Source organism: Sorex fumeus, unplaced genomic scaffold (genome assembly GCF_029834395.1).
Source record: "Sorex fumeus unplaced genomic scaffold, SorFum_2.1 ptg000020l, whole genome shotgun sequence".
Classification (NCBI taxonomy): Eukaryota; Metazoa; Chordata; class Mammalia; order Eulipotyphla; family Soricidae; genus Sorex; species Sorex fumeus.
Window position 1 is genome coordinate 16,513,711 of NW_026606077.1, and position 21,987 is coordinate 16,535,697.

Consider the following 21,987-nt stretch of genomic DNA (forward strand, 5'->3'; position numbering starts at 1 on the left):
GATACTAGGTGGAATGCATTGAATTATGGTAAACAGGAACATATAAGATACTATTTCTTTTGTGCACTGAAAGTTAAGTTTACTCATGAGTCAAATCAGTTCACCCATATTCACTGAGGATGTGCCATCTCCTGGAAACACTTGTCAGCTGCGGAGAATCTGAAACTGAAAGACACGGTTTCTGACATCAATAGGGAAGCTTGGCCGAAATGCTACTTCAGTTTTCCAGTTTGGTTTTGTTTGTGGCCTCATCCAGCTGTGCTTGAACAATCTGCCCCCAAATCCCTGTCTGGTATCTCCAGAGTCTGCTCCTGGCTCTGTGCTCAGGAATTACTCCTGCCAGGACCATATGGGGTGGTCCATGTGGGGTGCCTGGGATGCTGCTTCACATTCTGAAAGCATATTCTTTTCCTGCTCTACGATGGTTTTGACCCCCCCAGTTTTCAATGTTTTAAAATTATTTTTTTATTAAGGCACTGTGATTTAAAAAGTGTTCATGATAGAGTTTTAGTCATAGAATGTTCTGACACCATCCTTGGAATCCTTGACCCCCAAAGAAAATATTTACTTGAAAGGCCATCTGAAGACTATTGTTAGTGTTCTGAGTTTCACTGTCTGCCTGCCTTCCGCCCATCTTCCTTTTCTTTTTGTGCATATTAATCCAAAGTCCTAATATCGTTTCTAAGAACATGACTTCTAAGTTCTGTATTTTAAGCATCCAAATTTGGAGGAGGGATGCAGCTCAGAATGCTGGTGCATAAGGTTCATGCTAGGCCGACAGCCCACCCCACACAAGCCCTGTGGCTTAGAGGTGCGATCCTTAGCCCCTGGCATGAAAACACTCGTCTGCACACCCAGGACTGGCATCTCTAAAGTTGTGCTCAGTCCTCTCCCCAGACAAAACTCCAAATTTAACCCAAGAGCAAATTTTGTGGAGTGGTTTTGTGTGATCCTTGAGGAGAATTTCTAGAACCCTAGTTGAGCACCCCGTGAGTTTGGTTAAAGATTGCGTGCAGCCCTGTGCGAAAGCCAGTCTCCTCCGGCTCCCAGCACCAGCACAGCGAGCAGAAGACACTCTCAATATGAAGGGAGGGACTCTCACGGACCCCACTGTGTCTGTGAAGCAAGGGCTGTCTGCTCCTAAAGTCATTTCACTTCCTCCCTGGGCAGTGGTTCTCCCCTTGGTTCTCTTCTCTTCTGGGGTCAACTCCCGAGAGCCCTGGGGGTTGTCTAGTGTCACCTTCTTGGCTGCTGCTCTCGTGAGGGTTGGATGTCGCCCCTGGAGCTGCTCTCTGGGGCTGCAGACCCCTCCCACACTGGACTGGCACCAGGAGTTACAGTGTCTCTGCCAGTGGGCTGGAACCTGGGTCAGAGCAATGAGGCGGACTGGTCCGTCCCCTCAGCTGGCCTCTGCACACATGCCCCACATGCACAGTGACTTCACTGCTTCCTCCGGGAGCATTTGGGTCTCCCAGTGGGGGCCATGTGGTAGGCTGGTCTGGCGCCCAGAGAGAGCCCACTTGGAAGTCTGAGTGTCGGCCAGGCAGAGAGTGCAGAGGTTCGAGTACAGCCCCGGCTCAGCTCCTGATGCTGCTTTCCCCGGAGTATCTTCCCCAAGCACTGCTGAGTGTGACCCACAAGCAAGAAAAAAAGAGACAAATGGGCAAGCCTCTCTCCCTGTCACCAGGTAACAGGGCAAGCCTCTCTCCCTGTTACCTGGTGAGGGACAGGACGGGAGTGTCCTTTCCCTGTGCATGCTACTAAGCGGTGTGTTCTGAAGATTGAGAAAGTACTCGCAAAAGCCTCATTTATATTAAAGCATATACAAAATGCAGCATGGCCACAAAACCAAATTTCCTCAGAGATCTATCATGTGACCCTTAGGTCAAATACTCAACTTACTTAAACTTGGTCGAAATTAAGACGGTTGGCTTCCTCTGGTGCTGTGAGAGATTTCTCTAGGTTCCGATGGGAGTGCAGTGAATCCAGATAACTATGTCAGAAGCATTCTTTGAATCCATGATAAATAAAAGGAAAATGCATATCCATTTCAAAGAGATGGAAAGTACCTTAGAAATGAGCTACTCTGGTCCTTGATATTTTGTCCAAGAGATGAGACTTGGACATTCACGTGTGGTCACTTAGTCCTTGTCTTCAATACCTCCTTCCTCTGTGATGCTCATCAAGCAGAAATCCTACCAGTCAGACTAACTGTAGATAGCACTAACTAAACATGCTTTGGGGCTTTATGCTCCTGATGATATGTGTATGTGAAAGTGTGTGTGTGAATATATGCGAGTGTCTGTGTGTGTAATGTCTGTGAAAGAGTGTGAGTGTATGAGTATATGTACATGAGTATATGTGTGTGAGAGTGTATGAGTGTGTGTGTGAGTATGGGTGTGTGTTTAAGTGTGTGAGTATATGGGTTTGTGAATGTATATTAGTGTGTGTTAGTATGTGTATGTGTGTGTTCATTCTCTTTCTGCCCCTCAGCCAGGTCAGAGTGTGTGAGACCTGGAAAACTCTACTTTGCACATTAGACTTGACTCCCCTGTGGTAGATAAAGAATAGCAACGGCCCAAGAGGACCCTGTGCATGCTCTGTTTTGCTCTCCAGTTGCCCTTTGCTACACTTTTTATGGGATACCTTGGATTCCTCCAAATAGTTAGAAAGTACGCATACACAAAGCAAAATCACTCAAGAAAAATACTAACTAGAACACAGTGATCTGTAATATAATAAAGTCATTGTGTGATATTTAGAATTTAAGCTCGGACACTCCCCCCCCGCCCCCCCCCCCCACACACACATGTCATTTTTACTGAGATACCATTATTCAGTGCAGATAAGAGTAGCTTCATGGGGGCTGGTTTCCTCCCATCATCTGGGTACCCGAGGTCCTCTGCCGTGATCCCAAAGATCCTCCCCCAGATCTGCCCTCCATTCACCTGCCCCCTTCAGTTCTGCAGAGAGACTCTCCTTTGACTTCTTGTTGTTCCCATACTATGTTCTTTCCATCACACATATGGGAGAGATCTTTTTATGATTGTGGAGATGGTGACACTTACACAGATACAAGGAGTATTGAAATTCCAGAAAACTGTAAATCAGTAAATTGCTAAAATATGCTTTCAAAAGATACCTTTGTTTTGACAGAAATATAAATTAAAAATTAATAGTATGGGTCATTCTATGTTAATATATTTTAGAATTCACATGAAGTGAATAAATCCTACAAATATATAATTTAGTAAGGCAGAAGCAAAGGGAATTAAAAAAACTTGAAGGAAATCTGAATAAGTGTATAAAAATATAAAAGTATATTTATGGCCTGGAGTGAGGTCAATAGGTGGGGTGTTTGCCTTGCACAGGGCCAATCCGTGTTCAGTCCCGAGCATCCCATAGAGTCCTGAGACCCCTAGGAGTGATCCCTTGTATAGTCAGGAGTAAGCCCTGAGCATCGTCGGGTGTGGCCCCAAAACAAAACAGCACACACAAAAAAATTACTTTACTTTATAAAAGTTGGGAACTTTTTGCACTTCTGTTGCCTTCAGAAATGAGTGATGTGTTTTCTTTTCATTTCTCTCACTTTGTCCACTCTGCAGCATATAAATAACGACCATATCCATGGAGAGAAGAAGGAATTCGTGTGCCGGTGGCTGGAGTGCTCGAGAGAGCAGAAGCCCTTCAAAGCGCAGTACATGCTGGTGGTGCATATGCGGAGACACACAGGGGAGAAGCCCCACAAATGCACTGTGCGTGCCCGCGGCGGCAGCGGGTGGGGGGAAGCCGCACCATGCCCTGTGTGTGCCTAGCAGTGGGGTCCTGTAGGGGCAGCCCAGCTCTTGTTGGGCACATGCGGGGCATCTGGAGGATCTGGTGGGGACTGGAGCGGTGCTGAGGGACCCCTGAAAGGGAGAGCAGGCCAGCAGGTGGTCTTGAGGAGATGGACGCCTGGTGGGAAGGCAGCAGTGCCTGAGCCCCCTGAGCAGCGCCAAATCTGCTATGTAGAGCTGAGACCCTAAACCTCTGCTCAGTTAGCCTAAACTCCCCTTGGACCACTTTGGACTTGTGTCCAGAGCAACCAAGGCCCAGATTTTTAAAACTTCCTTTAATTCAAAAGCCCAGAATATGGCTGGAAGACCCATGCTTGGCCTGCGGGAGGTACCCTTGAACACTAGCAGGAATGGTCAGAAAGTAAACCAAAACAAAAGAAAATGAAGCGGAATATAATGACAGCCAGATTTATAGATAATATTTGAATTTAAAAACAAATTGGGGGGGGGGCAAGAGCAATAGTATAGCAGGCAGGGCATCTGTCATACCTGGGACCAACAAGGGGTCAACACCCAGCACCTTGCATGGTCCCTCAGCCCTACAATGAGTGATTTTCCAAGTGCAGAGTCAGGAGAAAGCCCTGTGCACTGCTGGTATCATCCCTGCAAGCAAAATCAAAACACAAATATTTTGTTTTGCTTTGGGGCCCCACCTAGCAGTGCTTATTCCTGACTCTGCACTCTGGACTCTCTACTGAGGCATCTTGGGAGACAATATGCAGTTCTGAGAGCAAACCAAGATTTTTTTCTGCCAACAAGGCAAGCACAGTTCCTGCTATACTATATTCATGGCCACAATATTTAAAATTTTTTTTCATGTTTTTCAAGTATATCAAATATGCACAAATAGAAAGGACATATTTCTAGGAAAATGCTCTTTCAGCTTAAAGAATGTCCATGTAGAGTCCCACATGGCATTCAGCTGCTATGTGCAGAGTGGCTTACCAGCCTCTTAGACAGATCAGGGTCATTGTACCTGTCACCACACACATGCCTCTCACCCGAGGGCTTGCGAGAAGAGCTGCAGAAGATCAGCCTATTTGGCTTTAGAGTTTTTCTTTCCCCCAGCATTCACTCAAGAGGTGTCACCAAGCACCCCATCCTGGGCATGGCTGGTCTCTGTACTTTGCATCTTAAAGACTCTTTACAAACATGCTCAGATTCTGTATCTTTGTGTGAACACAAAGTCATAGTAATGAACTTTGTGCTGAATCTGAAATCACTGGGGATTCAAGGAGATCAATGAGCAGATCGTGAAATCCTTTGTCCACAGTGAGTGGTCTGTTTGAATACACACATACACATACAACTCCAGGACTTTTACTAGCTCTGAAAATGGTTTCTCTTCAAGGGTCCTGAGCCCTATCTGAATCCCAATGAATGCAGTTTAGTGGACTTTTGTTCCTCGGTTTTAAAAAGCTGCTGACCCTTGAAATATCAGTCTTCTGTCAAGTTGGAGTGTTGGGGATAAGCTGTCGCTGTATTGAGTAATCCAGATTTACCTGCTCTCCTCAGTTTGAAGGTTGCACAAAGGCCTACTCAAGACTAGAAAACTTGAAAACTCACTTGAGATCCCACACTGGAGAGAAACCGTATGTCTGTGAGCACGAAGGCTGCAACAAGGCTTTCTCTAATGCCTCAGATCGTGCCAAGCACCAGAACAGAACACATTCGAACGAGGTAAGTAGCTGCGGGTTGGAGCAGAGACCTCCCTCACCTCTTCTCTTGCTCATTGCCAGTACGAGTAAGCACTGATCTGCAGGTGAAGGTGGAGCCTCAGAGGTTGAGTCAGGTCAGGAGAGTGATGAGAGCCAGGGGTTTTCCCGAGCCTGGACAGCCAGGTTCATGTTGCATAGACTGCCACCTGCCGGCCAATCGTGGAAGCCAGCCGTTAGGGTTTGCTCTGCTTGCAATCGCTTGGGTCAGTGCACAAGATGAATTCAGAAGCAGCATCTTGGCAGCTGCTGACAGCTTCCTGCAAAGACAGCCACTTTCTCTCACTTGCTCCAGGTGGTATCTTCAAATGCATTCGATCAAAAAAGACAGTTACAGAGCAACTAGTCTTAACTAGAGATGATTTCCAGACATTCCAAATTCCAAAGGATCCCAGAAGCTATTCTCAAGAATCCCAGAATTCTTGTTTCTAGCCAGTCATTTAAGCTTCATGGTCTAATGTGGTTCCCATTGCTTTGTTGTTTGTAGGTCATCGTACCCCCACATTTCCTGAGAGTTATTACCCATTCTACATGCATTTTTATAAAAGTGTGTGTGTGTGTGTGTGTGTGTGTGTGCGCGCGCGCGCGCGCGCGCGCTCCTTCCTGTCTCTCTGAGGTCTGACTCTCCTGTGTAAGGTCTTCACTGAGTGAGTGAGACATTAGCAAGGGATTGATGGTGAGATGGCACAGGTACCATTGCACGCTTCTATCATATGCAAGACCCTGAGTTTGATCCTTGGCACCAGCACCAGATGGTGCCCCTAAACATTGCCAGGTGTAGCCCTGGCCTCTGGGACTATTTCACTGTCGGGGTAGCCCCAATGTCCCTGAGCACTGCTGGTCTGGGGCACTGGCCGTCCCAGACCTGAGCATTGAGCTGTTAATTCTACCACCATTGGAGTTCCCCCACACCTTCAGAAAAAAGGATTATGAAAGTCTGTGCTCAAAGGAGGAAAAGGAAGCAGATGAGAAGCACCAGGGGGCAGGGGGCAGCAGAGCCAGGCACAGGGGTGGCATCCGGGAATGACTGAACTAAGTACCCAAACCATACAGTCAACAGCACTGAAATGATGAGACCCAAACTTCAACAGCCAAGCTTTCAAAGGTTCCTTTGAAAATGCAGACTTAGGGGTGGGGTGGGCAGTGGTCCTGGGGACACTGATGGAGGGACATTGATACTAAAGGTGGGAGTATGTGCTGGAACTTTGGATATATAAACCCAATTATGAATAACTTTATAAATCACGATTCGTTAGCAAAATAAAGTCATTCCCCCAATTCAAGTGCAAATGGGAGACTTACCAGAATGTGGTTCTGTGGGCCAGCTGCCATGCAGTGTAGAAAGAGTGCCCCTGGACCTTGGCAGGATGGGCATCTGACAGGGCGGCAGTGGAACCCATTCATGGCGTTTGGGCCAGACATTATGAGAGAGAATCTGGTAAGGTTAAAGCAACCTTTCAGCTGTCACTGCTTTGGGAGGTTGAGGGGCAGGGCGGGGGGACGGTCTGCACTAAATTTCCTTTCAGCTGAACCCACAGAGCAAACCCACCCCTCATGGGATGAACCACACTCTAAAAAGCACACTTACTCATACAAACTCCTTTTGAAAAGGTTGTGGTGGAATAAGGAGATCTAAACCATTGAAATCTCTTATTGAGCAACAGTTGGAAGATATTCAAGAGAGAGTCTACAGCTCCGCTTCTCTACCAAAAATGCATTTGCTATAGATGCTAATTGTAGTGTGATTCAGTGTGCTTGTTTTATACTTGTTTTGTACAGACACTAAGAAATTCACAGAGGCAGACGGAGACTAGTGATTGCTAGAATCTGGTGGGAAAGAATGTAGGTGACTTTCTCTGTGGTTGAGTAATTCACTGAATTATTACTGACCATAAATTATCCATAAGAGTTAATTAACAAATAATTGGGAACAAATAAAATATTTTTCTCTAGGTTTTGCCTTTGGCTTTGAATGATGGGCAGTTTTATATATACAAAAAAATTAAGCTTGTCCTGGAAATCCAAACTTACGTAATTCAAAAATCCTACAGAAGACCTAGATATTTCCTTTCATTTATTTCATCTCCTCTTTGTACTTTCATTCATCCATTAAACAACTATTGAGAGCTGGTTATATGCCAGACACTTTGCTGTCTGAGATGTAAAGAATAATCCAGTAGAACAGGCAGGAAAGAAGGAGCTTCCACGGGAGCAGGGAGGAAGCTCTGGTGGCGGGTCCTGTTCCTCCCGAGCCCACATCAGGCCACTGCCGTGGACTCAGATTCCACTGTTGCCCATTCTCCAGCTGATGCCCAGCCCCCTCTCTCCTCTAGGAAACATAACGGCTTCCTCGGTTTGCGCCTGTTCTTACTGGGCTGTAGCCAGCCTCGCAGTCCTGAGGAGCAGAGTCACATGTCATGGCTCCGCTGAGAGAACCTGTGCTTGGACTGTGTGCTGGCGTGTTCTGAGCTGAGCCTGGCATTGGGTGTCAGTCTCTGAGAACTGTCTTATCCTCATCTGTTTACCTCAGAACCTTGCCCTTTTAGGACTTAACTACAATGCTCCTTCATAAGCAAAGTCCTGTTAATAATAATAACGAGCACTTATTATGTGCAGCACAGCATGGCAAGCACTTCATGCCCATTGTTTAGTCCTCTCCCAGGCTTTGTGATGTGGCACTATATCCAGATACAGAAACTTAACAACCAGAGTCAACTGTGATTATCCCAAGTAAAAAATATTCCTCCGCTAGCATTCCTACAGTGAATAAGAATTCACTGTCTTCTTTTCCTCACATATTTTAGATTCCTGAAGAATATAAAATCCGTGTAATTAAGTTTAACTTTACAGAATAGCATATACTATAGATCACTAAATTCTTATTTAAAATCTATTTAGATAAATTCTACAAAATTAAGTAAAAAAATGTAAGTTGCTTTCACAAAGTATCTATTTAGTGAGTTCAAAAAGTTGAATTTCCAAGATAGGAAACATAGATATCTCACTAAGACTGACAATATTCAATGAGCCTAACAATACTTATCTTTACTACAGTTGTATTTAATTTCCATCATTGATCACAACAAAACTTGGAGGATCCAACTATTTGACTGAATCAATGTATTTTGTGGTAAAGCAATGTTACCCAAGGCTAAGCTATTGTGTGTTTTGCTGTGGATAATATACAAACAGAGGGTTCATTTCATTCAGTACCATTTTGTTACAATATTTATAAGAGAAAATTCTATTTGATGTTGAATAAAATGACAATAGTTAATAATCTGCTTTTGTTTCCCTTATAACCTGTTATGATATTAAGTAAGAACTTCTTGTGCATGTTCACACTCTAGTGCTTGTGTGTAGTTGTGTCCGTAGGAACTTGGGACTCATGACCTTTCCTAGACTTATTCCTTCCCTGTCACAATGTCAAGAATAACCTCATAGACACATGCCTATGCTTATGAGGAAAATGGATTTTGGACCATGTAATGCTGCCCTGATTTTGCCTCCCCCACATCCCCACCTCCCTGCCCACAACTGCGAACATCCCAGCCCCCTTGCTCATACCACAGGCTGTCACCATAGGGCTAGAGCGGTGAGCAAGCACAGGGCCCATCTCAGTACTATGCAGTAATAGCTGTAATCGCTGTAGCTCTTCTGTCCCTAATGCATAGAATTTGATGCAATATGCTGCAAATCACATGAGCTCCTGAAAGAAGGCATTCATAGATAATGGAAATGAATTCCACCTAGAAGAATCCAGGGTTTGCAGGCAATGTGTCTCAGGATAATTTTGGATTCTTTGCTTCACTACATTAGGACATTTTATCATTTTATGGAGCGCTCCATCGATTCTTAGACTGTTTGTGGGAAAAAAAGCACCTTTTAGACATATGCATTCTACGTACTTTGTTTCAACTAGATTCCTTCATCATTCTTTTCATGACATTGCTTACCTAATAGCTCATCTTCTGCTATATTTGATGTTTTAACATATATACCCACACAAAACATTCATTAATATATTATATTTCAAGCCAAGTAAATAATCACAGTGCAGCTCTTAGTCATGTAAAAGTAAATACCAGCCATTCTACGATTTGAGTAAATATTCATCTATAAACATTCAAATAACTTTGGATGACTTCTCTCTGCAACCGTGCTCACCAGCTCACCCAGAAAGGGATATTAGCAAGCAACAATTTATATACCTTAATAGTATAAACTCAGAAACAGTTTAGATGAGTCAGTCTAGTTCCCAGCACCACATTATCGGACACTTTCAGCTTGAAAGTGAGCACATTCTTTTTTTTTTTTTTTTTGGTTTTTCTTTGGGATCACATCTGACAGTGCTCAGAGCTTACTCCTGGCTCTGTGCTAAGGAATTACTCTGGGAAGTGCTTGGGGGACCATAGGGGCCGCCTGGAATTGAATCCGGGTCAGCCAAGTGCAAGGAAAATGCCCTACCTGCTATACTGTCTGTCTGATCCCACATTCATTAATTTGAAGATCTGAAGTTTTCTGGGTATTTTGATACCTGAATATGGCCACTCCAGAGCACTCGTGGAAAGAGGCTGTGGACAGCTATTTTTATCATGTCTGTGGGAAAGGGGACATTTTAAAGTGGGTATGAGATTAGATTCAAGATCCAAGATGCCATGAGAAATTCCTTCGTGTTAGCACTCCTGACAGGCATGATCATGGAGGTGAAATCATGGGGTTCTTCTCAACCTCACTAGCTTTACCATCATCATCCTCATACAAATATGTATTAAGCATGTACCATAGCATGAAAATACATCTTCTCACGCATAGAATTCCCAGGGACAACATGGCAGTTTGCATAATATTGACTCTCTCTAAGCACTTTCTAAAATAATAATTAATTGGACTCTGTCCATTGTTCACAATGGGCCATTATTAAATCTTTATCAGTATTTGAACACTACAGTATCTCCTGAAAGTGCTTTGAAAGAAGCAAAGATCTTGGACTGAAGAGATAATGTAGGAGCTAAGGAGCATGCTTGGCATGCAGCAACATATCAGATCCCCAACACTGTACAAGGGTCCCCCACAAGCACCAAGACCGAACCTCGAGCACAGCATTGAGAATAAACTTTGAGCACAGCTGGGGTTGGCCCCAAAGCAGAAAGAAGCCAAAGTCTAATGAGGCGGCAGAAAAAATTATTGATGACTTTCATTTAAAAAATAAATCAATCAAAAAAAATAAATAAATCTCTCTCCTCCTATGTGACTGGGCAGAAGCCGTATGTGTGCAAGATCCCAGGCTGCACCAAGCGCTACACAGACCCGAGCTCCCTCCGCAAACACGTGAAGACAGTGCATGGCCCTGAGGCTCACGTCACCAAGAAGCAGCGTGGAGACATTCATCCTCGGCCCCCGCCACCACGAGATCCTGGCAGCCACTCACAGTCCAGGTCGCCTGGCCGGCAGACTCAGGGAACCCTTGGGGAGAAGGACCTCAGCAACACTACCTCAAAACGAGAAGAATGCCTGCAGGTGAAGGCCGTCAAGGCAGAGAAGCCCATGGTATGGCATTCACTTTCCTTCTGAGGCCCCCAACAGGTCCCTTAGACAGCTGGGCGCGTCAGTATGGTTTCCTGGCTGACTCGAGAATTGCTTAGAGCCAGGTCACTTTGTGGGAGTAGAAAGTTGAGTGCATCTTCGGAGTCTGTATTGCAGAAAACTGTTCATTCGCTCTTTTTGGACTGTGTGCTATGTTTTGCTTTGGGGACCCCAAACTAGATAAGTCCCTTTCTCTATTCTTTTAAGGAGGTGCAGTCAGAGACACAGACAGACCATCCCCAAACAAATACTTCTGGCTGAGTGCTCTGGGTTTTTTCATGAAGCTTGCGTAAGAGAGAAATTCAGAGGAGAAATGCCACAAGTGCTCAGGGCAGTTTCTGCATGCTGAATAATAAATATTGTGTGTCCATATAGGCACATAATATTGTACTAATTTGTGCTATTCATCAACCTCACAATATGGACAACCAAAGATGTCACTGAGCTCAGAGTCAGTCACAAACTGAGGGCAGTGCGAGGTCCGTGTCAGAGAGGGTGGAGATAAGGACTATGTGTCTTGAGCAATGGTGGCCATGCAGATGGCTTGGAAAAGATAGCTCCATTGCCAGCTGGCCTGAGAGATGGTAGACCATTTCCTTGGTGGTGCCTGTACGAAGAGCTGGAGAGTAGGGAGGAATTTGAAAGATGTCAAAGAGAAATATTTATGGTTTGGAGATGCAAGAAATATTTATGGTTTGGGTGCAAGGATTGTGCTGCTGTCACTGCTGCTTTCACAGTTCAAGTATGTGCTATTAGATGTAATTTTTTTAATTCCCAAAAGGAAACCACAAGAATGAAAAAAAAAAGTAGCTATTAGGGAGATTCCGTACATGTGCATACAGTGTATTATGTGTAATGGGCTGTATGTATAATGAATTCAGCTCTGCAGGATGTGCTGGGCTCCAGCCTGACATTCTTCAGAGAATAAGCTGAATGGACCATATAGAAGCTACATGCTCAGGATTTGGGAAGCATGAAAGTGATAAGGCAGACGAATACACCCTCAGTTTAAGGAAATCTTTGCATAATGAGAAAAGTTTGGCAGTTAAATGTAGATATTACAAATTTGGGAGTGAAATTCTTGATTGTGCAGCAATACACTTGGGTGAGAAGTAGCACCGGCAGAACTCAGGCATCAGTGGGTGGGAAGCAGCATTCTGATGAGGCCTAACTTTTGCTTTGGAACTCTTAAACTTCTTTTTTCTTTTTTGGGGGGTCACATCTGGCAATGCACAGGGGTTACTCCTGGCTCTGCACTCAGGAATTACCCCTGATGGTGCTCGGGGGGACCATATGGGATGCTGGGAATTGAACCCGGGTTGGCCACATGCAAGGCAAATGCCCCACTTGCTATGCTGTTGCTCCAGTCCCTGAACTCTTAAACTTCTTAAGACTCAGTCAAAGCTATGAAAATGAATTATTATCTCTCATTGGGTAGCTATATTTGCTTTTAGAAACTACTCAATAAAATGTGCATGCATATATATGTTATATGTGCATGCATATATATGTTATATATATGCATACATATATACATATACACACATAAATATACATAGGTCAAGTGTCTGCTCATAATACTTTTAAATTAATCAATTCATGAACTGTATTCTATATCTTTTTTTGCTGGATCACGTATCTGTTTTCTAAACTTAGGATCATCTATATAAACAGTTTGTCCTCAGGAATTTAATGATATAACAAAAGTTATTTGTGGTATACTAGACTGTATCTTTGAAAGGCAATGATTTTTGTTCAATCCTAAGAACCCAGAATCTCTTATTCTCTTGATGTACATCTCCAGCTCAAGATGGAGACTTCTTCAAATATGCATTATTTAAACAAAAAAAAATTTAATCAAAAATGAAGCAAATTTGTTTGACTCAGTGACATAGGCGATGCCCTAACATGTGGATTATTTTATAAAGTAATTAAATCATGAGAAGATGCCTGGAAGTGAAAATAGTGAATGAGATTGGGCCCCAACCTTTCCAGGTGAGAAAAGAGATTCTGTGAGGTTGATGAATTGCACAAATTAGTACAATATTATGTGCCTATATGGACACATATATGACTGTGGGTAGATATATTCATAAATATTAATGTACTTTATGTCTACATTCTTTCTTAAAATATATTATTCTTTAAAATCAGTACTTCTTTAAAATTAACATTTAAAATTTTATCTTTGATTTGATCATTATGCTATGAATTAAATTCTTTCTTCTTTTTTCTTATTAATCCAACACCTCTTCTGTGTAATGAATGCGCCTATATGTCTTGTTCTCACTTCCTAAGGACAGTGGGTAATAAGGTGAGGGAATTTTAGTTTCTCTATTTTTTGTTTGATTTGTCTTCATATTAACATTTAACTTTTATTCATAAAGTTTTTGTGCTTTGTGATATCTTTGGTAGTGATCACTCAGAAATGTCTCAAACATAGAAACAATGTGTTTTGAGCATTTAGCATGTGGTAACGTGAAGATAGATGGTGAAAGTCATTGTATTCCTTGTCTAGGTTTTCATAGTAAATAACACTGGGGTCGACCAAGCAGATGTTCTCAGACTAAATCTTCAATTTTTATACTGATTAGTGTAACTCATTCTTGGGCCAGCTAAAAAGCACCGCCTTCTCTGGGAGAGATTTGAATATATTCATGGTCTTCAGTTGAATCTCTCTGAATTGTCTGAGCTCCCTTAAGGCATTTTCTACTTGGGATGTATCTGTGCCTCCTCCTATGCCCGTACAAGTGTGTCTGTATCTGCATGCGTATACAACATATACCCATTATTCTCTCATAATACACATGCACCCTGATTTAGAGACCTAGCAGCAAAAGACTGCCGAAGCGGGGGTAGCTCCAAGAATCTTGAGGACGGGCTGGCAGTCTAGCCCACCATGACTGTTGAAGTTAAAAAAAAAAAAAGTGAATGAAGGAGGCATTATAAAATCATGACCAACATTGTGTATCTAAAATAAGACTCTGCTTGGTTGCCCAGGACGAACATAAACTCATGTGATCCTCACCAGAAGGTGTTGTTCTGTCTCCCAGAAAGCCATGTAGGTTCCCTGAGAACCCCGCATCGCCCAGGCCCTCCTGATGGCACCGTTCAGCCCCAGAACATTCTCAGGGCTTCTGCCAGGTCCCAGCCACCGAAGCAGTCCTGGGGGAGCTGCTGCAGATAGAGGGGTGCAATGCCCATTGGGACCCAGCTCTTCATATGCTGCAGAGAGAGGGGTGCGGTGCCCGCAGGGACCCAGCTCTTCACACGCTTGCTCTCTGGCTTTGGACAATCACTAAACCTCTCCGAACATCACTTTTCTTATCTTTTTCATGCAGGACAGAGTGGGATTTTGGGTGGAACGGTTGTAAATTGTTCAGACTTCTTGCTGCCAGACATAGGGGTGGCAGCCTGGCCACACATCCAGGCATCCATACATCAGGCTTGGCTTCAGGGTAACGGAGGGAGAAGGTCCTACCACAGACTGACACAGCAGCACAGAGGGTCCAGTTCCATCTGGTTCAGTTTCCAGGGTTGGATTGGGGTTAGGAGTTAGTCAAGCCTGACCCCTGGAGTGGAGCACTGGGCATCCTATGCCAGGTCACTGGCCTGTGATGGGGACTGTGGTAGTGCCCTCTTGGGGACAGCAAGAGCTGTGTTGTTGCAGTGTGACCTTCTGAGGCTGCTTTTGTAGTACCACGTCCCATGTGGTTTTAGCCATGAAGACCAGTGCTCCCGGGGTGCTGACAGCTGCTAATGCTCAGAGCCAGTCAGTCCCTAGGAACCAAGTGCTTTTATAGTGTGCATGCTCTCCAGGATTCACATTCATTCCCTGACAGCCCCCAACACAAATAAATTGTACCCATTTTATGGATAGGGTTAACAGGCTTAGAAGGGCTGAGTAAACTGCCCTGAGAAGAAAGCTGGAACTGAGCAGTGCCACAGAACCTGGCCTTTGGGACAGATGCCGTGGCCAGCGCCACACGTGGCACTCTTCTCCCACTGTACAGCTACCTGGGGGCCCATCATGTGTCCCTGTGACCACAGAGGCGCATCCACTCACCAGAGCATCTTCTCACTGACCCATCAGGAGTTCTGCAGGCCTTACCTGGGCTGTCTGGGTCCCGGCTCTATTTCTGCTTCCTCCAGGTAACTCTTCTCTCGCCTCCCCTCACCCCACAGACATCTCAGCCGAGCCCTGGTGCTCAGTCTTCATGCAGCAGCCAACAGTCCCCCCTCAGCAACTATCCCAACAGTGGGCTCGAGCTTCCTCTGACCGATGAGGGCGGGGTGGGAGACCTCGGCGCCCTCGACGACAGCCCAATCATGGACTCGACCATTTCCACGGCGACCACGGCCCTCGCCCTGCAGGCCAGGAGAAACCCGTCAGGGACCAAGTGGATGGAGCACGTCAAACTGGACAGACTCAAACAAGTGAATGGAATACTTCCACGACTGAACCCCGTCCCCCCACCCAGAGCCCCTGCGGTCACTCCTCTCATCGGAAGTGGTGAGTTCCCTGCTGCCTCCTGTCCTTGTAGGGGCTCCTGTCCCCCCATGCTGCCAGTAGCTTTCCAAGGCCTTCCTCTGTGAGGCCATGAGGGCCACCCCCAGCCCAGGAGGTTCTGGTCAGGCGGGCACTGGAGAGGGGAGGGGAGGGTCTGGGGGCGGGTCCTCCCGGAGCTGGGGTCTGGGGGGTGGGGGTCAAGTCCCTTCCCAGGGCGGGGCCTGGGGGGCGATTCCCTTCCCGGGTCTAGGGTGGGGGGCATTTCCTTCCCACGGCGGGATCTGGGGTTTGGGTCCTCCCGTGTTGGGGTCTGGGGAGCGAGTCCCTCCCAGGGGCGGGGTCTAGGGGACGAGTTCCTTCTTGGGGCAGCGTCAGGGCGTCGAGTCCCTTCCCGGGTCTAGGGGGGGCAGCCCCTTCCCGGGACAGGGTCGGGGGGGGGGGGGGTCGAGTCCCTTCCCGGGGTGGAGTCTGGGGAGCCGGTCTCTTCCCAGGGCGTGGTCTGGGGCAGCGGGTCCTCCTGGAGCAGGGTCTGGTGGGCAATTCCTTTCCCGGGTTCTGGGGTGGGGGGCAGTCCCTTCTCGGGGCGGAGTCTGGGGGTTGCGTCTTCCCAGGTCGGGGTCTGGGGGGCGAGTCCCTCCCAGGGGCGGGGTCTAGGGATCGAGTCCCTTCCCGGGCCTGGGTGGTGGGGCAGTCCCTTCCCGAGACAGAGTCTGGGGGCAAGTCCCTTCCCCGGGGCGGAGTCTCGGGGGGTCGAGTCCCTTCCCGGGGTGGAGTCTGGGGAGCGGGTCTTTTCCCGGGACGTGGTCTGGGGGTGGGGGCGAGTCCTCCTGGAGCAGGGTCTGGGGAGCGATTCCCTTCCAGAGACTGGGGTGGGGGGCAGTCCCTTTCCGGGGCGGGGCTTGGGGGTTGGGTCCTCCCAGGTCGGAGTCTGGGGGAGCGAGTCCTCCCCGGGACAGGGTCTGGGGGACGAGTTCCTTCCTGGGGCGGGGTCTGGGGACGAGTTCCTTCCTGGGGCGGGGTCTGGGGTATGAGTCCTTCCCCAGGGCGGAGTCTGGGAGGCGAGTTCCTTCCCGAGGCGGGGTCTAGAGAGCGGGTCTTCTCGGGCGGGTCCTGGTGGAGGCCTAGCCTGAGCAGGATTTGGGGCCTAGCTCGGTTGGGAGCGACGGGGTACGGGCCGGTCACCACCCGCGGCGGCACTGGGCGCTCTCCGGCCGGTCCCTGACCCCAATCTCCGCCCGCAGGCCCCATGCCCGGAGGCGGCTGCAGCGCGCTGCCCGGCGTGGACATGACGGCGCTGGGCGCGGGCAGCCGGCGGGACAGCAGCGGCAGCACGGCCAGCTCGGCCTACCTGAGCAGCCGGCGCTCCTCGGGCATCTCGCCCTGCTTCTCAAGCCGCAGGTCCAGCGCCGCGTCCCCAGCTGGGCGGCCCCGCGCCAGCGCCGCCGACTCCTACGACCCCATCTCCACGGACGCATCTCGCAGATCCAGCGTGGCCAGCCAGGGGGACGCGCCGGCCGGACCGCTCGGCCTCACGCCCGCGCAGCGCTACCGCCTCCGGGCCAGCTACGCGGCGGCCACGGGCGGACCGCCGCCCACGCCGCTGCCCCCGCTGGCCCGCCTGAGCCTGCTGGACCGCGGCCCCGCGCCCCCCGCGCCCCCCGCGCGCCGCCGCAGCGACGGCGGCCACGGCCCAGCCCGACGCCCCGTGCGCCCAACCAGGAGGGCCAGCGATCCGGCGCGCGGACCCCCGGACCCCGCGCTGCCCCGTCCCGGGCCCCTGGACCCCGCGCTGTCCTTCCCAGGCCCCCTGGACACCGGCCTGCTGGCCCGCCCCGGGCCCTTGGACACCGGCCTGCTGGCCCGCCCTGGGCCTCTGGACACTGGCCTGCTGGCCCGACATGGGCCTCTGGACGCTGCGCTGCCCTGTCCCGGGCCCCTGGACCCTGGCCTGCTGCCCCGACCCGGGCCCGCGGATACCGGGCCCGCAGACGCAGACCTGCTGCCCGACGATGTGCTGCGCTTCCTGCACGCCCAGGGCCTGGCTGCCGGCAAGACCGAGCTGCCCATCCAGTGGAACGAGGTCAGCTCCGGCAGCGCCGACCTGGCCGCCACCGAGCCCCAGTGCGGCCCCAGCAGCGTCCCCTTGCAGCTGCCCGACCAGGCCCCCACCAGCCGCCCGCTCGGGGCCCCGCTGAGCAGCGCCCTGATGCCGCCCGCCGCCCCGGGACACGGGTACGAGGGGACCCTGCCGCAGGGGGCGGGCCGCGCTGGGCCACCGGGGATCGGGCAGATCGGTGCCACCGCCCTCGCCAGTACCTATCCAGATGGCGGCCTGCCGGGCCTGGCCAACGGGAGCAGCCACCTCTCGGGCTGGGCCGTGTCCAGGGGCTACCAGCCGTGTGTGAGCTATGGAAGCAGCTGGCGGCAGGCCGGGCCCAGGGCCGGCCTGTCCCTCGGCGACACCAGTCAGCCCTGCAGGGTGAGCGGCATCAAGACGGAGGCACCGGCAGCGCCACTGCTGCGCTGCCCCGGCCTGCAGGGCTACTCCGGGCAGTTCTACGGCCAGGCCGAGGGCTTCTGTCAGCAGGACATGAAGGCAGCTCCCTTCTGCGTCCCGGAAACCAGCTGCCTGCTGGAGGGGAGCAGCTCTGAGAGCGCCGAGCTGCTGTCCCCAGGGTCTAACCAGGTGACCAGCACCGTGGATGGCCTGGACAGCCACGACCTGGAAGGGGTGCAGATCGACTTTGAGGCCATCATCGATGACGGGGATCATGCCAGCCTGATGTCGGGAGCTCTGAGCCCGAGTCTCATTCAGAACCGCTCGCACAGCTCCTCCCGCCTCACCACGCCGCGGGTGGCCCTGCCACTGCCCGCGCTGGCCATGAGTGCCACCAACATGGCCATCGGGGACATGAGCTCTCTGCTGACCTCCCTTGCGGAGGAAAGCAAATTCCTTGCAGTGATGCAGTAGGGCGGAGGACTGCTGAGAGCAGCCAGGGGAGATGGAGCGATGGGGACGGTTCAGAGTCTGGGTGTCTGTCTCTGTGTAATTTAGCAATCTCATCTCACCTACCTGGGATGTGTTTCAAGTATATTCCTTTTATGGAAAAGGACTCTGAAAAACCCTAAAGTATTCTAGGGAGAAACTGTCTTCCATTTCATTTTGAATCAGTATTGCTAACTGAAATGCCCTCTGCTTTGGAGACCCTGAGCCTGACCCTGTTTGCGAGCCAGTGTGGTGGCTGTGCGTGCCCTTTGTCCTCAGGAGGGCCAGTGGACAGAGTGGCCCCTCCTTCTGTTGAAGGAAGCATAAGTTGGTACACTGGTGACCAGTGGGTCACTCTGACAGCTTCTAGATGTTTATTCACACAGGCCCGGCATGCTTTGCTTTTTGAGTTGTTGTTTCTTTTAACTCCCAAGTAGGGCACGAAAATCAGACTATGGATAAATGGGTTGTGATTAAGTCTCCAGTGGGTGTACCGAGGCCGGCCTGGATGTCAGTGTGACACGCTCTTCCCTGACCTCCACACCCCAGGTCAGGTCAGGCTCCCTCCCATGGCTGCATGCAGCTAGAAACTAAGGGCTCTTGCAAATGAGAAGGGTCACTCGCAGCTGGGGCTCGCCCATCTTTTGTCCATCACTGGGCTGGGGACGGCCATGTCTGTCTGGTTCTATTATCTCCCAACCTCCTCTTGGTCAGCCCCGGCCACTCAGACAACACTCTCCCTTCCATTTTCAAGAAGGTGCTTAGACTGTAGGTCACAGCATTGGGTAGCAGTAGTCTTGGGAATATATGTGGGCTTCTATATTTGTTGAATAGTTCTATCTCTTTCCCCATTATCCTAGGTAACTGAGAATTGATTATATATAGTTCAAAGTATACAAGTATTTAAATAATCCCACAGGCAACCATGTCATTTACCTCTATTAATTCTATAGTGAAGGAGTACTTTTATTTTAAGCACCCTATTTTGAGGGATTTATAAAACTTAGTTATAAAAGGGAATGCGCACTTCCATTTGGAATAAATTGCTTCTGCCACTCCCAGTATTTAAACATGCGAGAGTGTGCTTGCTAGCTTTGTGAATGCCTTTTTGGGTTTTTACATTCTAACCATTCACTGCTGCAGCAGTTAAAGAATTATATGCTCTGTGCAGTTAGTCCTTAATGTGGACTAACATCTATACTTTTGTTTTGAACTAAAACATTTAGAGATTTTAAAACTACAGCTACTTATCATGTGCAGGTGATACACATAAAAGACATACGATGCATGCACAGAGTTCATGGATCACCCAGCATTTTACACTTAAAGATACTCATTCTATTTAAATATTAACATGTCAGACTCTGCTATACTCTGTTCACTTGGCCCTGGAGTTGGATTTATCCAAAATGATTCATAAGCAATCGTGTGGCTTCCCTTCCTCATCCCACCCCCAACATTCTTTCTGCCACTTATTAGAAACATTATGTATTAGAAACATATATTATTTCTGCCACTTTTACAGTTAAGTAAAGTAAAATACTAGGAAATAGCAATGCTGTTCGGGTAAGCCCATTGTTCTATGTCCATATTATTTCATTTGGACCAAGAGTCTCAGCATTGATGTAAATTGGTCCTTTGGGACTTTGAGGTAAAGACAGTTGGGTTTGCTTTCAGGTTGATGGATCATCAGAGGAATGCTGAGATGCTCCTTCCCCATCCCCAGCATCCCCATTATCCCCAGCCACCACACACACACACACACACACACACACACACACACACACGCACTCACACAAGCACAGAGCAACTTCTCTTCGATCTGCATTTCCCACATTGGGTGGCACTTCCCCTCTCCCCAGGGGCCACTGGAGCCATCCAAGAGGGTAATAATGCTCTGGGTGGGACTGGGGACATTTCTGTTTGTTTCCTTAAAGATGGTAGATTTCCAGTTTTCTGAATGGGCAGTTAACCAAGTAAGTGTGGGGACCTCTCCTTTATATCAAAAGGTTCACTTGCTTTGGAACAGCCCCCAAAGCCAAAAATACTTGCTGAGATGTGCTTAATAGGGTCAATCTACCACTCTCCAGCTTAAAAAAAAAAAGGCCTTTTCTCTGTTTCCCAAGTAAGTGATCCAGTTTTGAAAAAACCCAAGATCCATTCCCCGAATCTTGTTTTCCTCCCTGCCCTGTTCTCCCAGGTGTTCTCTTCTGGTTCGGCACAATCCTTCCTGCCTTTCTTCCAGGCTCCTTTCCTGAGAGCAGCCATTTGGGACCTGACTCGTGGGCCCCTCATCTCCTTCATGGAAGAATTGCTGGTGGTCCGGACCCGCACGTTGTCATCTTGTACCCCTGCCTTCTTCTTTGGTTCCAGGCAATGCTTGAGGTCTCTGCCTTTCTCTTCTCTTTTTGTCTGCATTTTAGTTTTGTTGCTACTACATTTTGATTTGCAAGAGATGCTTCAGCTTCATGTTTAGCATCTTCTCTGCAAATTTCAGAAGGATGGAGAAGAGGATAAAAGAAGAAAGTAGGGACTGGAGCCATAGTATATCAGGTAGAGTGCTTGCCTTCCATGCCTCCGATCAGGGTTCAATCCCTAGTGCCCCATATGGTCCTGTGAGCCCATCAGGAGTGATTTCTGAGAGCAGAGCCAGGAGTTACCCCTGAGCACAGCTGTTTGTGCCCCCTCCAAAAGAGAGAAGAACAAATGCTCTTTTGGGGGTTCAGTGGTCTGTCTTTGGGGCAGCTGAGCAGTGTGCTGTCTGGATATGGAACTCTGTAGACATCACACCTCCTATTCTGTCCCCACCTTCCCCTGCTTCTCTGACTTTGCAGTCAGGGGAAATTGTGCTAAATATCACAGCCTCCCTTGTAAATGAGGATTCATACATGGTACGTCTGTTTCAGATCTGTGTCATGGTACTTCCGTTTTAAGATCTGTGTTAAAAGTGTTTTTGTCAAACCATTTTGTTTCTTTTCTAAACAATGAACTAGACTGCCCCAGCGCCTCACACATTGGCTCACCCTTTTGAGCTGCTGAGTTTTGCTTCCGGAGATGTATGTGCCTTATTTTATGTTAATCTTGTCTATACAAGGGACCATTTGGTGTCGTCCAACCTGAGCTTGAGGCTGCACTCACTGGCCCGGCCACTGTTGGTAGCAAGTCTGAGCTCGCTGTCCTGTGACCAGGTTGCCTATGTTCTGACCTGGTAGAACGATGTCTTCTGACACTTACTGTTGTGTATCATGCTGACATGTAAGATAAAACCAACTTTGTTTTTCCCACCTTTTTTAGAACTTTAAAAATAAAATGTGTAATCCTTTTTTTAAAAGATATACATGTAAATACATTTAA

At 48.4% G+C, this 21,987-nt stretch overlaps 1 protein-coding gene across 1 annotated transcript in view; it reads left to right on the top strand.

Moving 5' to 3' along the window:
• Positions 1–18,618, top strand: part of GLI3 (GLI family zinc finger 3) — a 318,421-nt gene extending 299,803 nt beyond the window's left edge. The window contains exons 11-15 of the mRNA XM_056113391.1: positions 3,606–3,755; positions 5,352–5,516; positions 10,814–11,101; positions 15,323–15,650; positions 16,889–18,618. Of these exons, the coding sequence (XP_055969366.1) occupies positions 3,606–3,755; positions 5,352–5,516; positions 10,814–11,101; positions 15,323–15,650; positions 16,889–18,618 (2,661 nt within the window). The remainder of the gene's footprint in view (positions 1–3,605; positions 3,756–5,351; positions 5,517–10,813; positions 11,102–15,322; positions 15,651–16,888) is intronic.
• Positions 18,619–21,987: the final 3,369 nt, after the last annotated feature.